We start from the raw sequence: 25,806 nt of genomic DNA on the forward strand, positions 1-25,806 counted from the left end.
CTGACAATGTATCAGTCTTCACATTCTGAAAGATGGGTGTCATGAGGATTACAGGAGTTAGTATAAGCCAAGACCCTAAAACAGTTCCTGGCACAAAGTAAGCACGTCATAGCTCCTATTGTTTCTAGTATTACTACCTTTACTACAAAATAATGACTAATACAAGGAACAAAAATAATAGCAAACTAAAATACTGGGTTATAAAAATAATTCAGACAAGAGGTGGGTGACTGGTGTTGAAATATTTAAGTTCTTAGGGGCGCCTGGGTGGCTCAGCGGGTTAAGCCTCTGCCTTTGGCTTGGGTCATGATCTCAGGGTCCTAGGATCGAGCCCCGCATCGGGCTTTCTGTTCAGCGGGGAGCTTGCTTCCTCCTCTCTCTCTGCCTGCCTCTCTGCCTACTTGTGATCTCTGTCAAATAAATAAATAAAATCTTTAAAAAAAAAAGAAAGAAATATTTAAGTTCTTGTATTTTGAGAGGGACCTAGAGATACTAATTATCTTTGGCTTGTTTAGTTAATTATAGAAGCTAAAAAGTAAGGATACTACTAAAAGCAAAGAAACAGAAAAGGAAAATGTCTGCTAGGACCATCTGAATAAGTTTTGAATGTAGCCATCTAGGCAGGAAAGGCATGCCATCTATGTGAGGTAAAAGCTAGGCTAGCTTGAATCTTTGGCATAATAGCAGTCAGCATCAGAAGACAGAGGAAGTAGTGTACAAAGTTCTAATGAAAAGACAGTTTGAGTTAAAAATAATACGTTTACACAAAATTTGCAAGTATAAAAGGAGTTGTTAGACATTTTCAAATGTAGAAGAACAGTGGAAACGCTGTGGCCAGAAATCTTTCTTGAAAAAGCATCTTCAATATAAAACTCAGCTAATTAGAGATATTTTTAAATCCCCAGAAATAGAGAATCAAAAGTGAAAATTGCTCAAGGGAAGCACTAAAATCTTTTAAACATAAAATCAAGACTAAACTTCCATGGGAATTGTGGTGGAACAGGATATCAATAGTATGAGCTTTGACAAAGTAAAAATAGAATAAGAAAAAAAACCCCAAACAAACAAACAAAAAAACCCCACAAACAAACAAACAAACAAAAAACAAAACAAAACAAAACAAAAAAACAGGTAAAAAGGGAAGGGAAGGGGGAAGGAAGTGTTACTATGATGGCTGATTCATCTTTTATAGCAACAAGCAAATCAGAATTGCCTGAAATTAAAATGAATGGTTAAAAAATTATCTCAGCACTCTGATTCTATTTATATACATTTTTTCTTACATTTACAGTTCCTTTAAAGTTTATTGCTCTTGTGGCTAAAAATAGAAATCTGCAATCTGCAATTCTTTCAGTTTGATTTCAATTTCTTTTTATTCTGTTCACTTTCAGTAAAATAAGAATGGGCACCTTTCAATAAAATAATAATCCTACTGCTATAATAATCTATCATCTCTATCTATCAATGATTTCCCTTACCTATAATATCCTTTTACTGGTGCCTGTAAAATATCCACAGAATAATGTTCATTAAATACACAAAAGCTGGGGTATGGAGATTTGAGTAATGTTTTGCTTTCTCCTTCACACTTTTCAAATAGTTTGGAATTTTTATTATGTGTATATATCACACATAAGAACAAAAATTTTACTCTAAAATAATATTTATAAACAAATATTAATAAAATAGTACAGTTTATTCCTTATTTGATAAGTTTAACAACAGTATCTTAATTTTGACTTTTTAGTTGTTTTGCACAACTAACACAATATGTTTCCTGCAATGGTAACTTCAGATTTGTTGATAGCTATTATATAATATCTTATTTTCTATTTCCTCTAAGCGAAGACAAAAGATTAAAATTACATATAAGAACATCCTCTTAGATTGTGGAAGATATGAGTGGCAAAGATTAAGTAATATATGAAAAATATGATTCACATTAAAGTTTTTATACAGCAGAATAATGACTAATTGACTTTGGTTTTTGGCAAAGAAATCTAAAACAAAAATGTTAATTTTTTAAAGAGCAGTACGTGTTAGTTTTTCCTCTCACTCAAAATTTCAAAAGATGAGAGAGAAAATAATATTTTGTAACTAATAAAATAAATCTGAGATCCAAATGCAAACTATGTTTTTACTCAAATTCAAATATTTTCCAAGTTGTTGACTCATCATAACTAAAAGCAGCTGGTGTCCTATTCAAAATGACTGCAAACAATCTAAAGATTATCAAGAGTGGAAAAAAATGTATCTTGGCAAAGAGAGTGGATGGAGAGTCTAAAAATGAATTTGACCATAAGGGAGGTGTTCTGTAGCAATAAGATGCTTTGAAGGAACTTTAATCTCAATACATGTGTCATGGAACAAAATTAGATAAATTATGGCACAATGGTATCATTTAGAAATGGTATTTTGGAAGGAGCTGTTAGTGCTATTTTTAATAGTAAATTTTCAATTTCAGATGAATGTTTTTCGCCACCAAGAACATTAGTTAAAAGTAGCTGCATGTCTCAATATCTAAATGGAAAGCACAATAATTATATTTTGCATGTATAATTTGAGACAGCCACACAGTATACATGTGACAGGATGCCATGGTATACTTGTCAAAGAGGACCTCATCAGTACCAGCTGCTTCCAAATTACCATGGGGGAAATGCACCCAAAAATTGTACAAAATGATTCACTGATATATAGGAAAAAATATTAACATTTCTTCATTTATTTATAACATTTCCTTTTTATAATTCCATTTTGGAGTCTTTCATAATGTAGAGTAGTTTGAATATAATTAATAAATGTTCGTATATTGGATGTGCAATCTGCAAAATGCCAATTTATAGCATAAAGGCAGGATCCAAAAAAAAAAAAAAATTCACCCTCATCTATCTAAATGGGATTCATTACCTGCCAGTTCTAGTCATTTGGTAGTTATTGCATAATACATTATTCTGAGACAATTCTAAGGCAGCATTTAAGAAGTGCTGATTAGGGATACTACTATGGATTGAATATTTGTGTCCCCACAAAATGCATATGTTAAAGCTCTAGTCCCCAGTGTGAAGGTGGGCCTTTTGAAAGGTAATTACATTGTGAGGGTGGAACCCTAATGAACGGGATTAGTGCCCTTTTAAGAGGATGAGGCGTCCAGAGTATTCTCTCTCTGCCCTGGGAAGGTACAAAGAGAAGTGTTCCCATTAGACACGTAGTTTAAGGGCACCTTGACCTTGTTCCTTTAGAACTGTGTGACCAAATATTTGTTGTTTATAATCCATCCACTCTGATATTTGTTATAGCAGCTTGGACTGACTAAGACAGAAATGATGATAATTATCTCTGGGGGAACATGGGCATCCCGGGAACCATCATTTGGCCTGGTACCCTAGGCACTGGCAAATACTGCTTAGTTATTCTATATGGATAATTTCTCTGTTGCTGTCCTTTTCAATACTGCAAGACTCCTATCACTTTCCTAGACAAACCACATATTTTTTCACTCTTTTGTCCCTACCATTGAAGAATTCAAAATAGTATGTTAGGATGCTCTAGATGCCAAATCTTTGTCTGTGCCTACAAGGAAGGCAGAATCTTCTCCAGCTCTGTACCCTGCACTTAGCCTGGGTGTCCCTTCCCTGAGCTTGAGATTCCAACCATTTTTGTCTTTTTTTTTTTTTTTTTAAGATTTTATTTATTTATTTGACAGAGAGAGAGAGAGAGTGAGAGCGGGAACACAAGCAGGGGGAGTGAGAGAGGGAGAAGCAGGCTTCCCTTTGAGCAGGGAGCCCGATGCGGGGCTCAACCCCAGGACCCTGGGATCATGACCAGAGCCAAAGGCAGATGCTTAATGACTGAACCACCAAAGGCACCCCTCCAACCATTTTCATCTTAATTGAAGCTACTCTTTCTTCTAGTCTTTTCTTTCATCTTCCACTTTTTCTCTACTCATTTCTTTCCAATAGCCTTTATATTTGGTCAATCTCCATATTGGCCTTTCTGTTTACTTTCATAGCCAAACTATCTAAAAGAATGTCTTTACTTCTCAGGCACTGCTCACCCCATTCTAGATTGGATTCACTCACCAAAATTTCACCAAAGTTGTCCTTGCTAATGTCTTCACTGATCTCTATATTAAAAGACTTAACTGGGTATTTTTCAACTTTGACTGGGCCTCTCAGTAGCATTTAAAATTGTGAACTCCCTCTCTCCTGAAATACCCATTCCTTTAGCTTTAAGGGTGACATACAAGCTCTCTCTACCTTTAAGACCATTTTTCTAAATACTCTGTGCCAATTTTTATTTCCCAACTGATTAAAGATTTGAATCTCTTAGGATTTATGCTTAGGTTCTCTTTATTTTAATTCTATGATTTCTCTTATGTTGTCTTTATATGTAATATATTTGTTTCCATAGCTTCCATTAACATCAACATTCTGCTAGGGAGTCCAGACATTTTCTATTTGAGACTTTTCTAAGTTTTAGACCAATATGTACTATTGTCTGCACTTAGATATATGAATAGTATGTTAGCCATACCATGTCCAAAACAGAGCTAATCACTTTTCTCTGTATACATTTCCTTTTATCACCAAACTCATCAACATCTGCCCAACGGTTCATACTACAAATCTAAGAGATTTCCTTCACACCTCTCCTTCACTGAGAACATCCAATTCATCATTAAGACCTGTATATCTCTATAATGCATATATTATTCCTGCTTTCTTTCAATTTCATTAATCTTAACTAAACCAATATTCTGTCTCCCCAACCAATAAAATAGCCCTACCTTATGAGCCTCCATCCACACTTTGCCGGCTTCCAATTCATTTCTTTTGTCAAAATTAATGTGATCTTCAGAAATTCAACTATCTAAAATTAGAATCCAACTTTTTCTGTGGGTAACATCAGGACCCTGCTCCATATGGATACTGACCAACTTTTTAGATACATCTTCTATAACTCCAGCACTTTACTAACTTGTAACTTATTTTTATTCTTAATATTTGCATCTTTTTATCATTTATTTATTACAGCTTTCACAGGTGCATGCAATGATCATTCTTACCCTCATTCCCATCCTCAAGCATATTCTACATCAAGCTAATTCCTAGCTCAACCCTCATTTAGTTAGACATTGTTTCCTTATGGAGTTTCCATGATCACTCAGGTCAAATGATTAAGCAATCATTTGTATAATTTTGTTTTTAAAGTTTTCTTATCTTTCTGGAATTCATAAGGGCCACGTATGCTTGCTCACTGTTTTATAGTTAACCCTAAAAGGTGTCTAATGAATCAGAAGTGCTCAACTGTATATTTTGAGTGAATGAATGCAGGAATTAACGAATAGTGATCTATACAAAAGAACACACAATTTGATTAAATCTTACTGCTCTATTGTTAAATAAAAGTATACTAATTATCCAATAGAATTTTAGATTTAGATTTATTGTTAGGTATTATTTATCATATCATTTAAAATAACTTTTTAAATGGCAACCATATTTTTTTGATGTCTGTAATTCAGGAATGTTGACAAATTAGAATGAAAGTTGCAAAATGACTAGAATTAAAAATAACAATTAAAAGTGAAGAAATGTATGATATTACCTAGTATTTTCTTGCCAAATTGTAAAATGGAAAACAAACAAATGTTATTGTACCAAGGATTTAAGCACTCTATTTCATGACATTTTTTAAAAAAGTTATATTGATCATCAGCTCCTTGACAATAATTTTGAAATGAAGGTTTAAAAAAATAAGAGGAGTAAATGAAGACTTAGGAGTGCGTAATGGGAATTTTCACCATTGGTTAAGTGCTAAGAAGTCTGTTTTAACATAAAAAAATATATTTAGTTGAGATTTACTTTCAAAAGGATGCCTTTCATTCTTAATCAACTGAATTTGTATTTAATCTCCTTACTTTTCATTTATTGGAAACGTTTTCAAGAAATTACAGAGGGTTCAAGTGCAATGAACAAATATTTGGTCATCTTGGGTTGATATAAGTTAAGCTGTAACTCAGAAATATTGTTGAACTGAATAAAGTCTTGACATATTTCCATTCAAATCTATCCTTATTCAGGATAGCTATATTACACTGATGAATGCTTGGACAACCATGGAAGAGCAGAATCATAATAGAGTAATTCCAATCATTCCTCTCAACCAGTTCCTGTCAGGGAACACACATCACTTCTCCCAGGCACTGAAAGTCCTAGTAAGTACTGTCCTGTGAGGTTCCTCTATGAATTCGTGATTTCCCTCTGAATTTAAGAATCTACTTGGAGATTATATTGAAAGATAAGACACCAAATTCCTATCTTTGAAACAAAGTTGTACAAAACATTCAATCCTTCTACTCTGCAATATTACTTTCTCTTGTATTTTTCTCAGAATGATCTTATTCAATGAAAAATAAATCTTGTAATTATATTTAACAATCTTATTAGATATTTGGTGATTTTATTATATATGTTATTATATATGTAGACACACATTATAAATACTATATATATACTCTCTATTCTAGTAAGGTTATAACAAAGTATCCTGCAAGTCTTTTTAAAAATCACATAATAATATTTGAAAGCATCTACACATATAGAAATATCTATCATCTATTTTTCTGTGTCTATTTATCTCATATACTTTGAAGTAGCTTTAGAGCTTTTGACTTATAGAATTTGATAATAGGCTTCTCATGTTTCTGTGTAAACCCAACTGTTTTCAAGCAGTAAACAATGTGATGGGTATTAAGATATTTGTTAATCAACGGTGATAAATAGTCATAGTAAACAAAATAAACTTTACTGAGAATTTATACTTTTTAAATGTTTCTTTCTATACTTTAGTTTGGTTATTAGGTACCATGGCTCCAAAGCTAACCATTTAAAAATAATTTCTTTTATTGGAGTGTGTGTGTGTGTGTGTGTGTGTGTGTGTGTGTTTAATGTTTTTCTTCAGACAAAGTAAGCCTAAGATATAAGGATTGATAAACTGTTAACAAGTAAGGAGTAATATACCCTTATTCCAGACGTGTTGAAGTGCATGTATGTGTCGTTCACGGAGTCTGAGAAGAGCGTTTTGTTATTACATGTGTAATGTCAGCACAGAACCTAGCTGCCTAGGTGATCTTAATTTGGTTTCCTGAATGGTTTGGGAAAGTAGAAAGACAACGAACCTACCAAAAACTATTTGGCAGAAAGTGACTGACAGCTTTGTATTAATCACAGGTATCTCTTATGGAGATCTCTCTATATGGCCAGGGTCATAATTAAGTGCTGTATTTGTATCACCTTCTAGAATTTTCCAAAACTATTTTGACGTTGGTAAAACTGTTTATGTGGTAAAGACGTAGAAAATGGTCCAAATATGAAAGTGTGTAAATGACAGAACCAGGATTTAAGCCAACGGATGGCTTCCTCAGAGGGCTCCCCTTCCTTCATGGCCCTGCTGCCCATAATAAACTGTAATTCTACTTTTGAGCAATCTTGGTTGAAATCATCAATAGTGTCTGAATCTAAAAAATTGAGGCCCATTTTTTGAAAGTAGGTCTCCATTACAATGTTTTATCGTCCGAAACCAACTTCAAAATAAATTACAGCCATTCCTTTTCTCTTCTATATTTACTATCTGTACTTGATATCCTAGTTTTGAATACTTACCATATGTCAAAATTTTATTTTAAATTCTACCCTCTAAATGTATCATACTTCCACTCAATTTTAACTCTTGTTATAATGATAATTTCTTTTCTATTAATAGAGGAATCAATCTACAAATATTAAGGCATTAGTAGTAAGTCCTTGGATCACAGTTTATGAATCATTGTTATATTTTATTAAAACTGTATCACCAATAATTAGCAAGACTTAAGTTTTCTTATCATAATAATGAAATTGTACCATGGGTTATAGTCTAAAGTCTTGCTTAAAGTCAGATTAACTCTACATTTATTTATTCTTAAAGCAACCATCTGATTTTTTTGAAAGGATAAGTATAAAGAGATCATTGACTCTAAAACGACAATTAATGCCTCTCCTGAAAATTTTCTGACATATTTGTCTACTAATAAACTGAAATTCAAAGTCCAAAGCACATTTAAAAAACCATTCTTCTCCACATGGTATTCCATTATGAAACTACAGCAATAAACATGACATTAGTTGAACAAACATAACGCTATAATCAAGCATCTGCTTGCCTTCCTGCGTTGCATATACAGCAGAGATTCGTTGTAGCTTTTTTTAGTATTCTCAATAGGTTTCTGTGTTTATATAGGTCCAGGAATTATCTTCAGAACTTACCCTCCATATGGCACCAGGAAATGTGGCATAAGAATCTTTCTGACACAAGGGATATACAATTTTTTAATTTCAAAATATCAAAATATTGCCATAAATATAAAACTATCAAACAAGTGTTAGAACCACCTCCTCCTCTGTTTAATCTCATCAAAATTGATTCTGTTGTCTGTATAAGTTAACTTTGATTCCCCCAAATTCACAAAGATCATCACATTTCTTCCCTCAAGTTCTAAATGTTAAACACAGCTTCATTATATTTTTAATAGTAAATTAATAGTAAGTTAAAAATCGTTTAGCAGAGGGTCAACAGCGTGAAGGTACTGAATAAACATGACCCAAATTTTGGTTCTTATGTTATACCCATCAAAGAGAAATAAAGTAGAGATGTCCCCTTGGCTGGACAATTCTGTGTAGATAAGTGATTTGCTTAGTTCAGTTTAAAGAATCTCATGCAGGGCGCCTGGGTGGCTCAGTGGGTTAAAGCCTCTGCCCTCTGCTCGGGTCATGATCTCAGGGTCCTGGGATCAAGCCCCGCATCAGGCTCTCTGCTCAGCAGGGAGCCTGCTTCCCCCACCCCCCGCCGCCTGCCTCTCTGCCTACTTGTGATCTCTGTCTGTCAAATAAATAAAATAAAATCTCAAAAAAAAAAATTTAAAGAATCTCATGCAGGTAATATGTTTGGCTCTTCTTTGGGGAAGATTTTCCATATTGCATAATTTGTTTTAACTCTTGTCTGCAATCCATTTTTCCTGTGTGAGCACACCCTGAGTCAATATGTGTTAAGTAAACTGAAATTTAAGACTCATAAAAGACACTGACAACGTAACTACCTTCATTCTATTTCAACCTCTTAAAAACTACTAATGTTTGTGAATAATATCTATAACAACCTTTATTACGCTTTAATGGGCTTATATGCACATGCTTTCTTATTTTTGATTTTATAAATATAGTTTTTAAAATATTAGGAAATATAAATTACTGTACTTAATTTATAAATATGTCACTCTTACATAACTCAAAGCGTTCTACCTTCAATATAGTAAACCAGCTAAATATAATATCAATTACGTAAAACTCACTTGTTATGCAATACGGAGAGATTATTCAGACACCACACTAGGAAAAAAGTAGTTTCTTCCTTATACAGCTAACAAAGTGATTAACTTGCCAGTTCAATGTGAAGGAATAATATGGTTCCACATATGTATGGTTTTTTAAATATAGTCAAGACACATGGCCAGATATTTCAATTAATGTGTAGCAAGGTCACAAAATCAATTTCTTATCAGCCAAAAACACTCATACAGTAAATTTTATTTTCAAACCATAATCTCTAAATTAAATCTGTGTACCTAAAAAATACAGTACAGAAACTCAGTCATTGGGTTTTCTCCCTGATAGCATTTTCACAAATGGCATAAGGCTTTGTATGCTATATATAGCCTACAGTGTTTGGTTAGATTCTAATCTTCCTAGAGAATGTCATTATCTCTTTCCATGGCAAATAAAAGACCAAAGTGTTAATTTCCTCCTTAAAGTAAGTACTAGGTTTGAACAGTTCTGACTTTCTACCTTCCAGCAATTTATTTGGGAACTTTTAAACAATTATAAAGAGAATCTCTGAAACTGTACACTAACCGGACTTCTTGGTAATTGAAATAAATTATCTAAACATAAAATTGTGGGGAAAATCATATTAATATAGAAAACAGGAGCACATTGCAGTTAATCCACATAAAAGAACTTTGTAGGAACTGAGCTTGTCTGACCAATGACCAATGACTCAAAATAATCACATTTTTAATGAAAACTCTTTGACTTGAATGTAAAATACCATCATCTGTTACATTTGGGTGTTGAAATTCTTTCTCTATATTCCAGTTTCTTAAACTGAATCTTTTTTTCTCCTAATATCCTCATTCTCACCTTCTTTACAACCACACATGAGACTGCAGTAATTTAATTGTTAGTACCTTTTATCTATATTCAATGACGATGGGCCAAAATAGTTAAAGGAACTGAAATACTTCAATGACCTTGCCCTAATATCTTCATACTCAGAAAATAACAATTTTCATGCCAGATAAATATGCTGTGTTCTCTGTTTTTTGACATTGCAAATGTCTGAGACATTTATATAAATGCTGTATACAATCCACAGTGGTGTTCTCTTCTATAGATGACTAACAAATTATACAAATCTATTGTAAATTCAGATCCTTGAGACCAAGATGATGTTTGATGGTTGAAAAACACAGGATATGAAATTGTATCTCAAGCACACAGGAAATAGAAAATTATCTGAGATAATACATTTAGAGTTGTTCAAATCATTTTCCTCACAGCCTCCTAAACATGTAATCTTTTTAGTTGATTTCAGCACTGCTAAATGGAATGAAAAGAATCTTTCCTAGAGCAAGAAAGTGAGTAACTCTTGGGAAGGGTTAAAATAATTTTTTGTTGTTGTTGTTAAAACATTTTCTTCATAATCTTTATATTTTAGAAGTATCAAAATTCTAATGAAATGATTTAAAGCTATAGAAGGTAAGAATATTTTATTTCTTCCCATTTCATGTGATCATTTATTATATTTTAACCAAATTTAGAGCTTGATAAAAAATAAAATGAACAATAGTCCTTCACTTTGTACACTATGCAATAAAGGTAAAACTTCCTCTTAAATATTTAACTAAAAAATAAATATAATTTCAGGTAATAAAGTTGTATTTAAAAAGGTCACTTCATTAGAGGGACTAATAAATTTGGGGTAAGTGTTTTTAATAACACATAGATTATAATTCCTCTTTGCAATTAAAGAAAGTGATCAAAGTACTTATATGATTAAAGTAAATACATCATTGTTTAAGTGCCAATAATTTCACACTTCCTAAAATTTTTGTGAAAAAGCATTTTTGATACCCAAGACTCAAAAGGAATACCATAGTCAACATAACTCCTTGTACTCTAAAGATGAAGACCAGGGGTGCCTAAAACTGAGGGACCATCACAAAAGATTAGTGCCAGTATTGCAACTGACCCTGCCTCAACACATGCTACTTCCTAATTCATGAAAATGCTTAAAAGAGCAGTAATAAGTTAATGAATATTCAGTCTTTGAGTGATAGATGATCACTCAACATGAAGTAAGAAAACAAAGATAGCATGGAAAAAGTATAAGAAGCTTAGGATGCTCACTGATCATCCATGCAAATTTTCCACCTGGCTATAATGGAGTCTCATCATTTAAAGCAACATATTTGTGATGGCATCACATCTAAGGTAATCTTGCTATAAAGGCCTGTTACAAGGTCTAAAATTCAGCCAAAACTGAGTGCTGGTTCAGGCAAGTAGAAATATCATCTGCGATGTTTCAATACATTCAGCAGAGGCAAGGAACAATAAAAACATCACACCAACTTGTCAGAATAGCCACTGAAAAACAATCCATATATTTCATAGATTGGATCCAAGGCATTTTGGTAATTTCCAAGGATACAATCAAGAATGAGAACTAGTCACTATCTCCAAGCAGCCAACACTATTGGGATTCCCCCAGGGACCAATGAAAAGCAGGTTGACGCCATTCAAACTTACCCCAACATTATATACTAACACAAAAATAAAAAGAAATTATAAAGAGAACATGAAAAAATAAGCAGTTATTCTTGATAGAGATGAGAAAACCCTGCAAAGTGAGCAACATGGACTGTGTCTTTCATACACAATGAGTCCCAGCTTATATTTCCAAGATGGAAAGTGTCCAATTTCTCCCCTGAGTGCATGCATTATTGATTATCCTGTCCCATTTACTGAGCCAGACCCAAAGCCATTTTGATGCCTGTAAATACATGTAAACCTTAGAAGGAAGATATTTGGCTCCAGGTTTCCAACAGACAGGACTGGCCCTCTAGTCACTTCCATTCTCACCATCCCTGGCTCATCACATATTCATAAATATGCAGTCTTCCATGTTCTTTTTGGAATTGCAACACAGGGACACGTTTCATTTGTAACATTTTGTTCTAGATGTTAGTTAAATAGTGGTCATAAAAACACATGGGTTACAACCCTCTTCCCCATAAAATGGATGTGTACACCATCTCATTCAAAGGGGTTACACTCAACAGCAACTAACAGTAACTAAACCTCTCCAATAGGAAAGCTAATATAAAAATCAAGATTTTATAGCCTCCTTGTTTGTTTTTAATGGTTCAAATGACTCTGATACAGTAATGATCTTGCTGATTATATTTAATGGCTGACTTCTCAGCCCTGAAACAAAGGGGAGTTCACTGAAGATCTCAGTTCACAGAGAAACAGTCTCAGATGTACTTTGTGCCTCATTGTGAGAATCCCAGCTGACAGGACTAGGATATTTATACAAGTTTGGAGACCTTGGCACAATATTAGAATTTATATCAGAGACTCTAGTTACTAGGGCATGGCATACTTGGAAGGCTCCAATTTATAGGGCTGGGTCTTAACTCCTGGAATATAAAGATGTAAGGGATGGATCTAATAATGGGAACTTGAAAAATAAGATTATGGTTTGGAAATTATTAAAAAAATTTTTTTTTTTTAGATTTTATTTATTTATTTGACATTCAGAGATCACAAGTAGGCAGAGAGGTAGGCGGGGGGTCGGGGTGGGGTGTGGGGGGGGAAGCAGGCTCCCCACTGAGCAGATGCGGGGCTTGATCCCAGGACCCCAGGACCATGACCTGAGCTGAAGGCAGAGGCTTTAATCCACTGAGCCACCCAGGCACTTGTGGAGATTATTTTTAAGATGATGATTAATATCACAGGATTTCTAAAATATACTCCCCCTCCCTTCCTTAGTCTCAGAAAAGGAATTAAATGAAGCAGAGGTTAAATGAAAGTAGATGAGTGTAGAAATGAGTCTCTGGGCACCTGGGTGGCTCAGTGGGTTAAGCTGCTGCCTTCGGCTCAGGTCGTGATCTCAGGGTCCTGGGATGGAACCCCGCATCAGGCTCTCTGCTCAGTGGGGAAACTGCTTCTCTCTCTCTCTCTCTACCTACTTATGATCTTTCTCTGTCAAATAAATAAATAAAATCTTTAAAAAAAATAAAAAAAGAAATGAGTCTCAAAGGACTGACAACAATGTTTCCTGTAGTCATTTACTCTCCTGATGGCAACAGCTACCTAAAAGTCCTTTCTCTCATTCTGACCCTGTGATTTGAGTAGGTTTTCACCCTAGGCTCCAGAAACAGAGCAGACTGATAGTAACTCCGTCAGAATATTCCATTATTATTTAAAAGCATAAAGGTAATAAACAACTTGAATGTATAAATAAAAGTGACGGGTTCTGAGGTAAACTATACTCCTCTCTTACAGCAGGGAATCAATCAGTGGGTGTTCCTGGAGCATAAACTGAGAAGTGAAGGCACAAATATATTTAGTAGAAGATAGGAGGGAATTAGAGGGCTCTTTTAATTGAAGATTCACGTCTTAAGTTCTGGGAATTCGTCAGATCTTTTATTATTTCCTCTGCTAAATCTTGTCTGATCCTTTCTTCAGTAAGACTTACATTAAATGGCTATCAGGTTCTCTGTATCTGGATCTGTTCCTTAGTTTAGTTCTTGTATTTTTCATCTGAGCTTTTTAGTCCTGCAATTCATTGGATATTATTTTTCAGCCCTTCAACTATACCTTATCAACTCAATTTGGGAATAATATTGATCAAATGATAACTTTATTTTATTGGAGGAGAAAAATGCATTTGGTGTGCCTGGCAGGAACCATCAAAAGTATTAGCCAGTGAATTCAGGAAATCATTTGGGAAAGAAGACAACACGGGGAGACCGTTATGGGCTCCATATTAACGACATTATAATGTGAAAACCACAGGTAAATAACACAATTAGGATTGGAAAACCCATTAGCTACCTTGTTTCACTTTTGAGATAAAGCATGGAAAGAATTTGGGAGAGGTCTTGGCACAGATAAAGGAAAAGATGACAAAAGGGTGAAATTGTGTTATAAAAAGGGTGAGAATGCTGAGCCCATCAGCTCAGAGTATCTTGACGAAGGAGAATATCTTGAGGAAGGAGTCCTGATTTGTTAATAATTTTGATATTTGAAGCTTCCCTGTTCCATGCGGTGGGAGAGGAAACCCAAGAATGGAGATTTTAGTGATTTGTAAGCATTGGTTTGTATTACTGACAACCTTACCAGCCTATTGTCTTGATGCCTCTTGCTATAAAATGAGGAACAAGAGGAAGAGGAATTGAGGATATGAGGAATTGAGGATATGAGGAATTGAGCAGCAAAAAGGTTTTAAAATACATCGAAGAAGAAAGTGTTTTGTGGTATGATAATTCTTTTGTACATAGAAGCCTATTTTAGCAGTTTTGTATGAATGCAAACTTTTCCAGAATCGCTTTGAAGATATAAACCAGACTTTTCCCTTCAACCTCTTTGTTTTTTCTTCCTAAAAGTATCATTTTCCAGGCCAATTGTTCTATTTATTCATCTTTGTGTTTGTATTATTGGCTTTTCTCCAATGACTGCTTATCCTTGCATGACCCTTATGTTTTTAATTAGAGAACAATGTTGATTATTACAGGTAGCTTGGCCAAGGTTCTGCCTGCCAGCCATTACTACCTCTTTAGTGCAAGAGAGCTCAGAATTCCCTGTATGGGGAGGGGCAAGGAGGGAAGAGAACAATTGCCAAGTGTTCTTTCAGGTAGCATAGATGAGGAGTAGGCAGAAAGCTGACATCAGTTTTTACTCTCACCCATTCCTTCCAGGCAGATGCCAGTTTCCTTTGGAGTTTTTTTCTTGGCTTTATTTAAGATCAAACACCAATGGGGAATAAAGAGCCCAATCAGCACAACCTCTGGGAAAAAATGTCTAAATCAGTCACCAGTCACGTAGATTGCCGCTCCCTTTCTGGGAAGGGAATAGGATATCACCACAAGGAAAAGCACCCTTTTCTCACAGACAGCCTTCTTGTGTACACTGGACTGCCTACTTTTGTAGCACTGGCTTCGGCTTTGAGACGTACACTCTTAATTTACAGAGTTCTCATGCCCAACTCCCTTTTACTCTCAGTATGCTGGGCTTTATGGAGGTGGATGAACAGAGTTCAATTATTATATCTCTTCTATCTGATGAGTTTCAACTATTATATCTGTTATATCTGATGAGTTTCATTAAGATAGGGAAACTTGGAAATTATTTTAACAGGCACCTGGGTGGCTCAGTGGGTTAAGTGACTGTCTTCAGCTCAGGTCATGATTCCAGGGTCCCAGGATCAAGTCCCACATCAGGGTCCCTGCTCTGTAGGGAGTCTGCTTCTCCCTCTGACCTTCTCCCCTCTCATTCTCTCTCTCTCACACATAAATAAATAAAACCTTTAAAAAAATTGTTTTAACTTCCCTGCATTTAAGGTATTTTAAAAAATACATACTTCATACATTTTTCTTTTTAATCAATTGCTTTGATAAGGTAGTGGGGAAAAAAAGCAGATTCGAGGTGGGGGGGCTACAACCAAAATCATTCATTTTTGTCTCAGTTAGGCTCAGTTTCCTTATTTGCAGACTTACTTCACAGGGTTGTTTGGGAATTATATAGAGCAATAATTTGAATGTGTTTTCACTGGAAAATTATTTAATCTATAAATTGAGGATAATACTAGCTCTTATTTCAGAGAGTTATTATGAGGATTAAATTTATAAATTCATGTAAAGTGCTTAGAATTGTGAGTAGCTCACAGAAAGCACTAAAGACAACATTGATATTATTATTCTGTTTTGTGAATAAACTGTAAAGATGAAAGTTATTTATTTAAGTATGAAAGAAGACTAAACAAGGAAGAAGAGAAATAATGGGAAGGTGGATAATCAGGAGACTAGATAATTTGTTTCTGAAATAAGCAGGAGTATGAAGTATGCTGATGTCCTATCAAACTGGGGCTATCCCAGAACAAAGGAAATATCCTCAATTTTGCAACATAAAGTTTGCAATCTTAAAATATTGACGAAAGATCAGAGCTAGAATAAACACAGTAGAAAAATTGGGACTCAGTAACTGAATTTGTGGTATTGAAGGTACTATCTCTACTATCTTTTTGTTCTTATTTCTATCAGTATTTTTCTTGAAAAGCAACAGGGGATTAAAATGTATGAAAAATTCCACGTTTAGAGCACAATTTCCATTTAATTTTAATTTCCTAGCAGCTCCTAAAGAATGGCTGAAGAGAAAGTTTAAGATGGTACAGCTGCCATGATCACTTTGCATACAAAATGGAAACTAGCTCTAGAAAAACAATATCCAATTTTTATTGATGCCTTATCGTCAGCACACATTATATGCCATATACATGGCGCATATATATATATATATATATACACACACACAACAAACGTATACACACACACACACACACACACACACACACACACATATATACACTTTATGAACTGATGTTTTAGCCTGAAGTCAAAATCAAAATGGTAGTCTTCACTTAGAAAAAAAAAAAAATACCAGCACTCTAATAATGTCAAAACAGATGGTAAGTCTTATTTAGAACTGACTTAACACAGAATTTTGAACAATGCTTTTTGATTGCTGAAATTCGAACTCAGAAGTGATGTGTTTATTTTTAATTATCTATGCTGATATTACTTCTCTGATTCTAAATATCCAATTAACCCACCTAGATAATACTTATTTAAAAATGAATAACAATAGATGAGACTTGGAACACCTGGGTGGCTCAGTGGGTTAAAGCCTCTGCCTTGGCTCAGGTCATGATCTCAGGGTCCTGGGATCGAGCCCCACATCAGGCTTTCTGCTCAGCGGGGAGCCTGCTTCCAGCCCCACTCTCTCTGCCTGCCTCTCTGCCTACTTTTGATCCTTGCCTGTCAAATAAATAAATAAAATCTTTAAAGAAAAAAACGAATAAATGAGCCTTTTATTTGAAAAAAACTTTTCATGATATTCCATCATAGATGATTTGGGAAAACCCAAAATCGTATGTTCCTATTAAAGCCTCTTTTAAGATCTCAAGCTATTTCTTACTTTCTTTATCTCATTAATTCTTATAACTATCCTCTGTTGAGAAACATGAAACTGGAGGATTTTAAAAAAACGATTTCTGAAACAGTCTGCAGAAATGACATCATCAAGTCAGATCAGTAAGTCTTTACATATAAAACCATGCAGCTGATCAGGGTGCTCCGTGGCTGGGTGGCTCAGTGGGTTGAACATCACATTCTTGGTTTGGGCTCTGGTCCTGACCTCAGGATTGTGAGATCAAGCCCCCAGCATCTGGCTCTGCACACTGGGCAGGGAGTCTGCTTGAGATTCTCTCTCTCCCTCTGCCCACTCCATCTACCCCTGCTTGCATGTATGCTTTCTCTCTCTCTTTCTCTTTCTCTATGTGAATAAATAAATTTTTAAAAAAATACTTTATTTATCTATTTGACAGGGAGTGAGAGAGAGCATAAGCAGTGGGAGGAGAGGCAGGCAGAGGGAGAAACAGGCTCCCTGCTGAGCAAGGAGCCTGTGGTGGGACTGGAGCCACCCTGTCAACTGACTGAGCCACCCAAGTGTCCCTGAATAAATAAAACCTTAAAACAAAACAAAAACAAAACCCTTGCAGCTGATTAGCAAAACTCAAATGACCCAAGTAGCAAGTGGGACCAGCACTTTCTTTTATTTGTGTCTTCTTTCATTTCCCTCCCTCTCCTTTCCCTCTTTCTTACTGCAATCCTCAGAAGGAAGTGGCTCCTGATTTTTAAGTAATATTTAAATAATATTTGAACAACGGCAGGTGCTAGATGGAAGAAAGGTAGATAACATTACAGTTTCATCTTCCTTCATATGTGATACGTTAATAAAAATTCTTGAGGAAGCAAATTTTTTCTTGTAAAACAAATGCACTTTTACCTACTCCAAATGATCTTAGATAAATAAATACTGATACAAACTTGAAAAATTATGAACTCTGATGTATTTCTAGATAGTCATGTATCAGATTTGTTTAAAGTGAGATGCATATTTCCTTGGGATTTCTTGTACTGAATGGAAAATGTAACCAAAGAAATGACAGTCTGAATTAACCCAACGCTTACATTCCCGGATGCACGATTTCCATGAACTTCCTCCAAATAAGTAAAGTATCTTTGCCAATTCCAGAAATCCTTTTCCTCATACTAGAAGTATGACCTCTTTCGTTTGTTGACAAGAGGAGCTACACAATAGAGAAAACAAAACAAAACAAAACAAAAAAGCCTCTACCATAATAATTAGGTGAGACTTCCTAAAAAATACCCATTCCATAAGTTGACAAATTCCTTCAACATATAGGAAGAGAAAAATAAAAGAAGAAATTGGTATTAAAACTCCCTTAAGCTATTATTTTATTTTTAAAAGGAGAAGGAAAAAAAGACTTGTACCATTTAAGTTTTGCTGATCCTATCTTTATTGTGGATATTACCACACTGTTATTTTGTTAAATATTTAAAACTGCAGTTATTTCTTGTAGGATGCAGTTTAAATAGTATATCTGTGTTAACTGATGATACACATGTACACACACACACATTTTGTATGCTTTGCTTCTGTTCTGATGACTTTTGCTGTGCCCATTTTGATGAACATCCTCTTTATTACTAAAAACAAACTGTTATGGAAAAAAAAATCACATGTCATCAGTGCTTATCTTGTAGCCTGGGCAGAGTCATGCTAGCTTTCCATGCTAGTGGATTATTTTAATTAGCATTTCTCCCATATTCTGAACCCACAGACAGTTTCTTCTTTGTAACTCTTAGATAGCTATTGTGACATTGTTCTCTCTGCATTTACCAGTGTCACAATGTTCTCTAGTTCATTATGATATCCTTCCAGTTCAATTTTACAGGCATATATATGTTATTTCATAATGATGAAAAGCTGTTTTTTTTTTAAGTGTAGAGTATGTCTCCCTGAGTTGCAGGCACGAGACTTCATTATTTCTTATAAAGTGATTGTGATGTTGTTCCTATTAGGCATGTCCCAAACTATGAAAGATTTTTATACATGTATGCAAGCTGTGAGTTACTGCCTTCCTGATCTTTCCTAGCCTCACCTGGGGCAACTTTTTTTTCTCCTGCCTATGCTGACTTCATGAAACTTCCCAAAACACAGTACCACTTAATGAGCTTGTATGATAGTCTATCTCTTCCACACCCACAATGTCCTGGATCCTTCCCCTTATCTTGCTTCTCCCCTCTCCTAGTTCAGGTTATTTTAACTCAAGCAATATTATGTTTCATACGTACAGAAGGATTCTTTCAACTCTTCCAACCTCCCTCCCCTTTTTAAAACTTTCCTAATTACCCAGGGGCGATGGGATGTCTTGCTCTCTAGATTTATAACTGTGCCCCAGAAAGTAACCAACCTTATTAGAAGCATAAGGGATAGCCACATTAATATATGTTTAAAAGACTAAAATGACCCAAATTTTAGGAAAATCTCATCAACAGTTTTAGAAGCCTTTAACTGTACCCCCAAGTTTCTACACCAACACTTCTCTGTCTTGTCTTAAAATACCCACATTGTCAGCATAAAGGGGAGTGTATAAATAAACTGCTGTCAATACCTCAGTAAAGTTGTTGAAAATAATGAATACATTCCTGTTAAAATGATATTGTTTTACCAATTTGGTTTAAAACCTGTAGTACACTAATTACGTCAGGTGGTTAGTAATATAGTGACATTTTTGGTATTCTAGAGAAGGTTGAGAACCCTAGGGTTTGAGTCCTAGCTTTGTTGCCTTAGCCTTGGGACACTGGGGAACTCATTTAAGCTTTCATTGTCCTGCTTCTCTCACATGCAACAAGCTATAACGTGGAGTTCAACAGAATTAGTTATAACCAGTCAAAATGGTGTTTGTAAATAAAAGACAGCATCCAGGAGAGCCTGGGTGGCTCAGTGGGTTAAAGCCTCTGCCTTTGGCTTAGGTCATGATCTCAGGGTCCTGGGATCAGCCCTGTGACGGTCTCTCTGCTCCGCAGGGAGCCTGCTTCCCCCTCCCTCTCTGCCTGCCTCTCTGCCTGCTTGTGATCTCTGTCTGCTAAATAAATAAATAAATAAATAAATAAAATCTTAACAAAAATTAAAAAGACAGCATCCATACTTTTTATTTCAAAAGCTTATTAATTAAGCTATCTTGGGTAGAAAAGACATAAACTATAATGAGTTATACAAAGTACATTGTTTTTTATAGGTTAGGTTGACCCTTGTTCATTTATTCCTATTCTACCTAATGGTGTCGTCTTTCTAAGACACACAGTTTGTCATGTAACTCAGCTACATAATACTTGCCAACAGCTCTTCTTTGTTAAGAGAATACCATTCACATCCTGACATCCTAACTCAATTTCCACAGACCCCTCAGCTGATATACCCTCTGATACATATCCAGCATGAAATACTTGAGGCTCCTTCAAACACGCCACCCATGTTCAACTTCTAGGCCTTTGTTACAGGTGATTCATTTTGCCTGACTTTGTCACTTTGTCAGTCTTAACCAATCCTATTTATTCTTCAACTCTCAGCCTAAATATCACCTCCAGTTGGAAAGGTTCCCTGCAGTTGGTTACACATCTCAAATTTACCTGTATTTATACATTTTATGACACTGCATCAAGCTGTTAGTAAAGTTCTGTAACTGTGCCTAGATATCCTGAAAGCAAGGCTGATTTCTTGTTTATTACCTTAATCCAAGGGCATAGCAGTATCTGCTAGGCAGAGACTTTACGCTCAAGCACAACGAGTAAGAGTGTAGTCCCTGGAAACAGACTTTGGCTCAAATCTTAGCTCTACCACTTATTTGTTGCATCATTTGTGATTCACTTGGCCTTTCTAAGACCCTATTTCTTTATAAATAAAGTGAGAATAATAATAGATGAAGGAGTTGTGCTAATTAATATCTCAGACTCAGGGCACAGTAGATATTAGCTATCCCGATGTGATGGTGATGATGATAATGATGAAAATAATAAATATTTGTTTAATAAATAGATAATTAAGCAAAATAAAATCACTACTATTAAAACTTGTTTCTATGGGATCAGGTTATCAAAATTCTAAATGACTTGTTCAAAACTAGTTCTTGGAACAGAGTACATTTAGTGAGGTCTGGTTATGATCATAGTGTTTATTTGGCAGGTTTTTTGGGGGAACCAAATTTGATGGAAATGGGGAAGATGACAGTAATGAGATAAAAAAAAAAAGCCCAACTTTTATTCCTCAAGAAGTAAGCACCATCTGTAACAGAACTCTGTTCGGTTATTATTGATCTAGTACCAATTTTAGAGAAAGGTAGGAAAAGTGGGAAATCTCTTTAGAGTTGAAGAAAGCCAAGACTCTTCAAACCCAATATATAACCCAGAGTCGTCAGCAGCTGAGAACACGTTGTTTTAATTCTAAAAAGCATATTAAATATACTTACAGAGAAAAATGCTAAAAGTCTATCAGTGAATTAATAAAAGATGGAAAAAGGTGGAAACCATTGTTTGAACAATTTTAAGGGGACATTATATACCTCATATAGTGAATACTGAAACAAGTGAATTTATAACATTTTTAAAGCAAGGGGTTTAGGTTAAAAAGAACTTGAAAAAAAAAAGGCCATTACAAATTGTGTTCTGTGTGAGAAGAAATCACAGCCCAAAAGATCTTGAAGTATTTTTTTTTTCCAACAGAAAATATTTTCTGCCCTTCAGCTAACTATTGACTTAGGCAACAGGGAAAAAAACCAAGTGTACTGGATAATGGAAGATGCGTTTAAAAAAATCATTAGAAAGATGATTATAATCTGGTTAGCTACTGAAGGTCCAAATTGTGAAAAATTATGAATGTTAATGATGGTAATCATGACAGTTGAAAAGAATCTAAATAACTAAAAGGCAACACCATTTCGAAGTGTTATGATACAATTTGTAATGATTAGCAGAAAAGCACACTAATATGTTTGATACAATATTTTGAAGGTCACTCGACTATCAACTTCCCATAATGCCATTCAATTAAATACACAATAAAAATCTAAGATTATTTATAGAAAGAATTTTGTAGCGCTTGTAGTATAGTATATTACAAATCCCGGCTGTGTGTACAAGCAGAAACGCCTGATCTAATGCACCATTAAGCAACTGTAGCTGTGCTCTACATTTTTTAAACATTAAACTAATTATGATGAGGTCTGGTCTTACTATCTACTGCATATTTAATCTTTTTTAAGAGCCTATCAAATTGAATCACGAGATACAACTTGTTTATACTATAAGCAAACACATGCAATATTAACAATGTACAATATTCTGTCCTAATTAGAAAAAGTCCGTGTTATCTTAAATACATTTAGGAGTATAAAACCACACAGTTCTAATTTGAACTTGCCATTTAATTATATTTCAAACTAATTTATATGACTTGGAACTGTTTTCTTTCTTTCTTTCTGTTTTTCCTCCTCTCTTTCTCTCTCTGCTATACAGAATGTTTTTCCATTGACTCAGTTAAAACTAAATTCTACTAAAAATGAAAGAGAGAATAAGGACAGAGTGAAGCTTGAGGGAAGAGGAAGAGTGTTGGCAGAAACCACAGATAAGAAATCACAGAAATGTGATTATCAGATAGGGTTCTGTTTATTAAATCAATGGGCCGAACTGAACCCTGCCAGGACCTTTTCCACTGTTCTTGCTCTGGATTGTAGCCTCAAGTTCTATAAATGAGATCTACTTTTTCAGGAAAGAATATATTTTCAAAATTCCCTTTCTATCTCTCTCTCTTTGGGGTATCATGCAGGGTATACAGGCAAAACCCTTGAATCTCTTAATATTGTCCTCAAATTTAGGAAGTCAGGTACTAAGGAAGGTACCTGAAGGCAACACTTAACAGTATTGTCAGGACTTCATGAACTTTCTGTTCTCCTGCCCACGAAAGCATTGACTCTGCACTCTGCAACTTAGTTTTCCAGCTTAACTTCAAGGATAATCTTTAAGGGTTACACAAAAATAAGATATACATAGACTCCTCAAAAATCAATAATCAAGTATAAATTTTCAAATGGGAAGTTCAAACTTATTATTGAGTTAATTAAGTGTTTTTTTTTTTTAATCAATAGCATGAAATCAAACAGTTGAATGTAAAACACTTAGTTTCTGGACAAGGAAGAACCAATCACATCGGAATTTAATCTTTCAAAAAAAATCCAAAAGAGGAAAACAATAAAGATTGTTACCTTCACAAATTGTGACACCGTTTCCTGAAAATCCCATGTTACAGTAACAGGCTTCAACTCCATTACGTATTTCACATTTTGCATTTGGAAGGCAAGGTGTCTTGGTGCAATTTTGAGCGTAGGAAGAATTCAGCAAAGTGGAAAAACCCACTAAGGAAAACAGAGAAATATGTTTTTAAAAAAAAGAAAGAAAAAAAAAAGAAAAAGAAAGCTCTCCCCTCACATTGTTGAGTTAGACTACAATAAACACAAAAACCCTTCTTTCTTTCCATCTAGATAAATGGATTATAAGAATTTCCCAAAGGAGTATTTACTTAAACAACAGCACAAGAGCAAGTAGGCAAAAAGATTAGCACTTTCTTCAATCTCTGTTTATCAAGTAAATCTCAACAAAGCTATAATGTAGTAAACAGCGCAGCTCTATAAAGAAAACATGTTCCTAGATCACTGGTCTCTTCACTCCCGAGGTGAGATCTTTTTAAAGGAAACTGCATGATTGTAAAGCAATTTCCCTCCTCTGGGAATGATTCTGTAAAGAAATCAAGATGAATTGATTGTTTGGGTCTTTTCAAATTCAAATCTGTGTAATTTTAAGATGAAGAGCAACAGATCATAACATCCAGTAGGACAAATGTACTTATTGTTTTTTTCTGTATCCCAATGTTTTTTTTAAATTCTCCCTTGCCCATCATGAAGTTTATACTATTTTTTTTTTCCATTAGGGGAATTTAAGATAAACTCAGGATATTGGTCAAAGATGGATCTTTCGGAAACCAACACCATACAAACGCACCCAACAAAATGAGGCACGAAAGAGAACAAGACTTTATTTCAGAGTTACTGAAAACAAAGTTGAATATGGTATTCTGTGGGCTGTTAGGAAAAGATAAGGAAAAGCCTGCGCCCATCCTTTTTTTTTTTTTTTATATTGTTGGCCCCTGTCTTCTCAAGACACGCCTGCCTGAGGATGGACAGCCAGGAATCATGCAAGTTAAGTGTTCGCAAAAACACTCATCTGAGATACACTGTCCTTATCGGGTAACCAGAGATTGTTAAACTTTCCATTCTAAATCCCGGCCTCGCATAGTCCCGTGTAAATCGTCCCAACCAGAATTAATTCAGCTTCAGAGATGTGATTTATCTTTCTGCACAGCAACCTCCAAATGGTATTTTAAACAAACCCAAAGTCTGGGCTGGCAGTCCCCTCAAAATGCCAGGAAACCTCCCCCAGGTGTTATTGGTTTGGCTTTCCCGAATTTCTTGGGGGGAGATCAGAAAAAAAAGGTCACAGTCTGAGCCTGTGGGGACTTTGGGGGTTTTGTATCCAGGAATAAAAAGGTGACTTAGTCCCTGGCCCCTGAATATCGGATTCCAGAGTTGAAAGGCCAAGGAGAAAAACATCCTGAGAAGTCCCGCGTCAATTCTCAGAAACCCGGCCCGGCACAGGGCGCGCCAGTTGCACCTCGGAGCAGCCCCACTCCCTGCAGGCCAGCTACCGTCCGCACCCCGGCCCGGGGCGAGCACTCACCTAGGAGCGGGAGGAGTCTCATTGGCGGCGGCCGCGGAGCTGGCGGTGGCGGGAGTGCGGCTGGCAGTGCGGCCCGAGTACCGGGGACGCAGCTGGGCGGCCGCGCCAGGGTCCCGGCCCCGGCCCCCGTGACGCGCCGCTTCCTCCGGACACTTTCCGGCCTCTTTTGTGTCAGCGTGCGGGTCAGGCCCTGAGTGTGCCGGTCACGTCCGCCTCCCCACCTCCAACCCCTGGCCGGTTCCTCCAAGCCGCCTTGACCTCACCCCCTGCCTCTGGACCACCCCAGCTCTCTGGCTGACCCTCTGAGGGCTCACTTTGCCCCTGGGCAGCAGCGCTGCCCTCAAACTTTGGGCTGCGTAGCCAAAACAAGGCGGAGGCCCACGGACTGTCCCACTGGAGAGAGTATCCAGAATTGCAAAGGCTTAGGAGTACTTCCTAGAGCCTAAATTCCAGGGGACAGAATTCTTTTATTTACTAATACCTTTCCAAAAAGCACCAAGGGCCCACAGGTAGGCTGAGCCCCGGCTGCAAACACTGGGTCGGCCCTCCCTTGGCAGTATGGGGCCCTCACCTTGTGGGGACTCAGGGTTTCAGAACGCAGAATAGGGGTACACTCTATCTTGTCTACAGGTTCACATCGTGCTTCAAATGACTGAGTGAAAAACGAGCAAACCAAAAAGCCCACGTTTTGAAAGTACGTGCCTTTGTCAGAA

The 25,806-nt window shown here is 35.8% G+C and overlaps 1 protein-coding gene across 1 annotated transcript in view; it reads right to left on the reverse strand.

Moving 5' to 3' along the window:
* ADGRL4 (adhesion G protein-coupled receptor L4) overlaps positions 1-25,235 on the reverse strand; it is a 108,486-nt gene extending 83,251 nt beyond the window's left edge. The window contains exons 1-2 of the mRNA XM_032870189.1: positions 25,094-25,235; positions 23,566-23,715 (exon numbers count right to left, since the gene is read on the reverse strand). Coding sequence (XP_032726080.1) covers positions 23,566-23,715; positions 25,094-25,115 — 172 coding nt within the window. The 5' untranslated portion in view covers positions 25,116-25,235. The remainder of the gene's footprint in view (positions 1-23,565; positions 23,716-25,093) is intronic.
* Positions 25,236-25,806: the final 571 nt, after the last annotated feature.

The sequence above is a fragment of the Lontra canadensis genome, unplaced genomic scaffold (assembly GCF_010015895.1).
Source record: "Lontra canadensis isolate GAN:19392208 unplaced genomic scaffold, GSC_riverotter_1.0 scaffold40, whole genome shotgun sequence".
Classification (NCBI taxonomy): Eukaryota; Metazoa; Chordata; class Mammalia; order Carnivora; family Mustelidae; genus Lontra; species Lontra canadensis.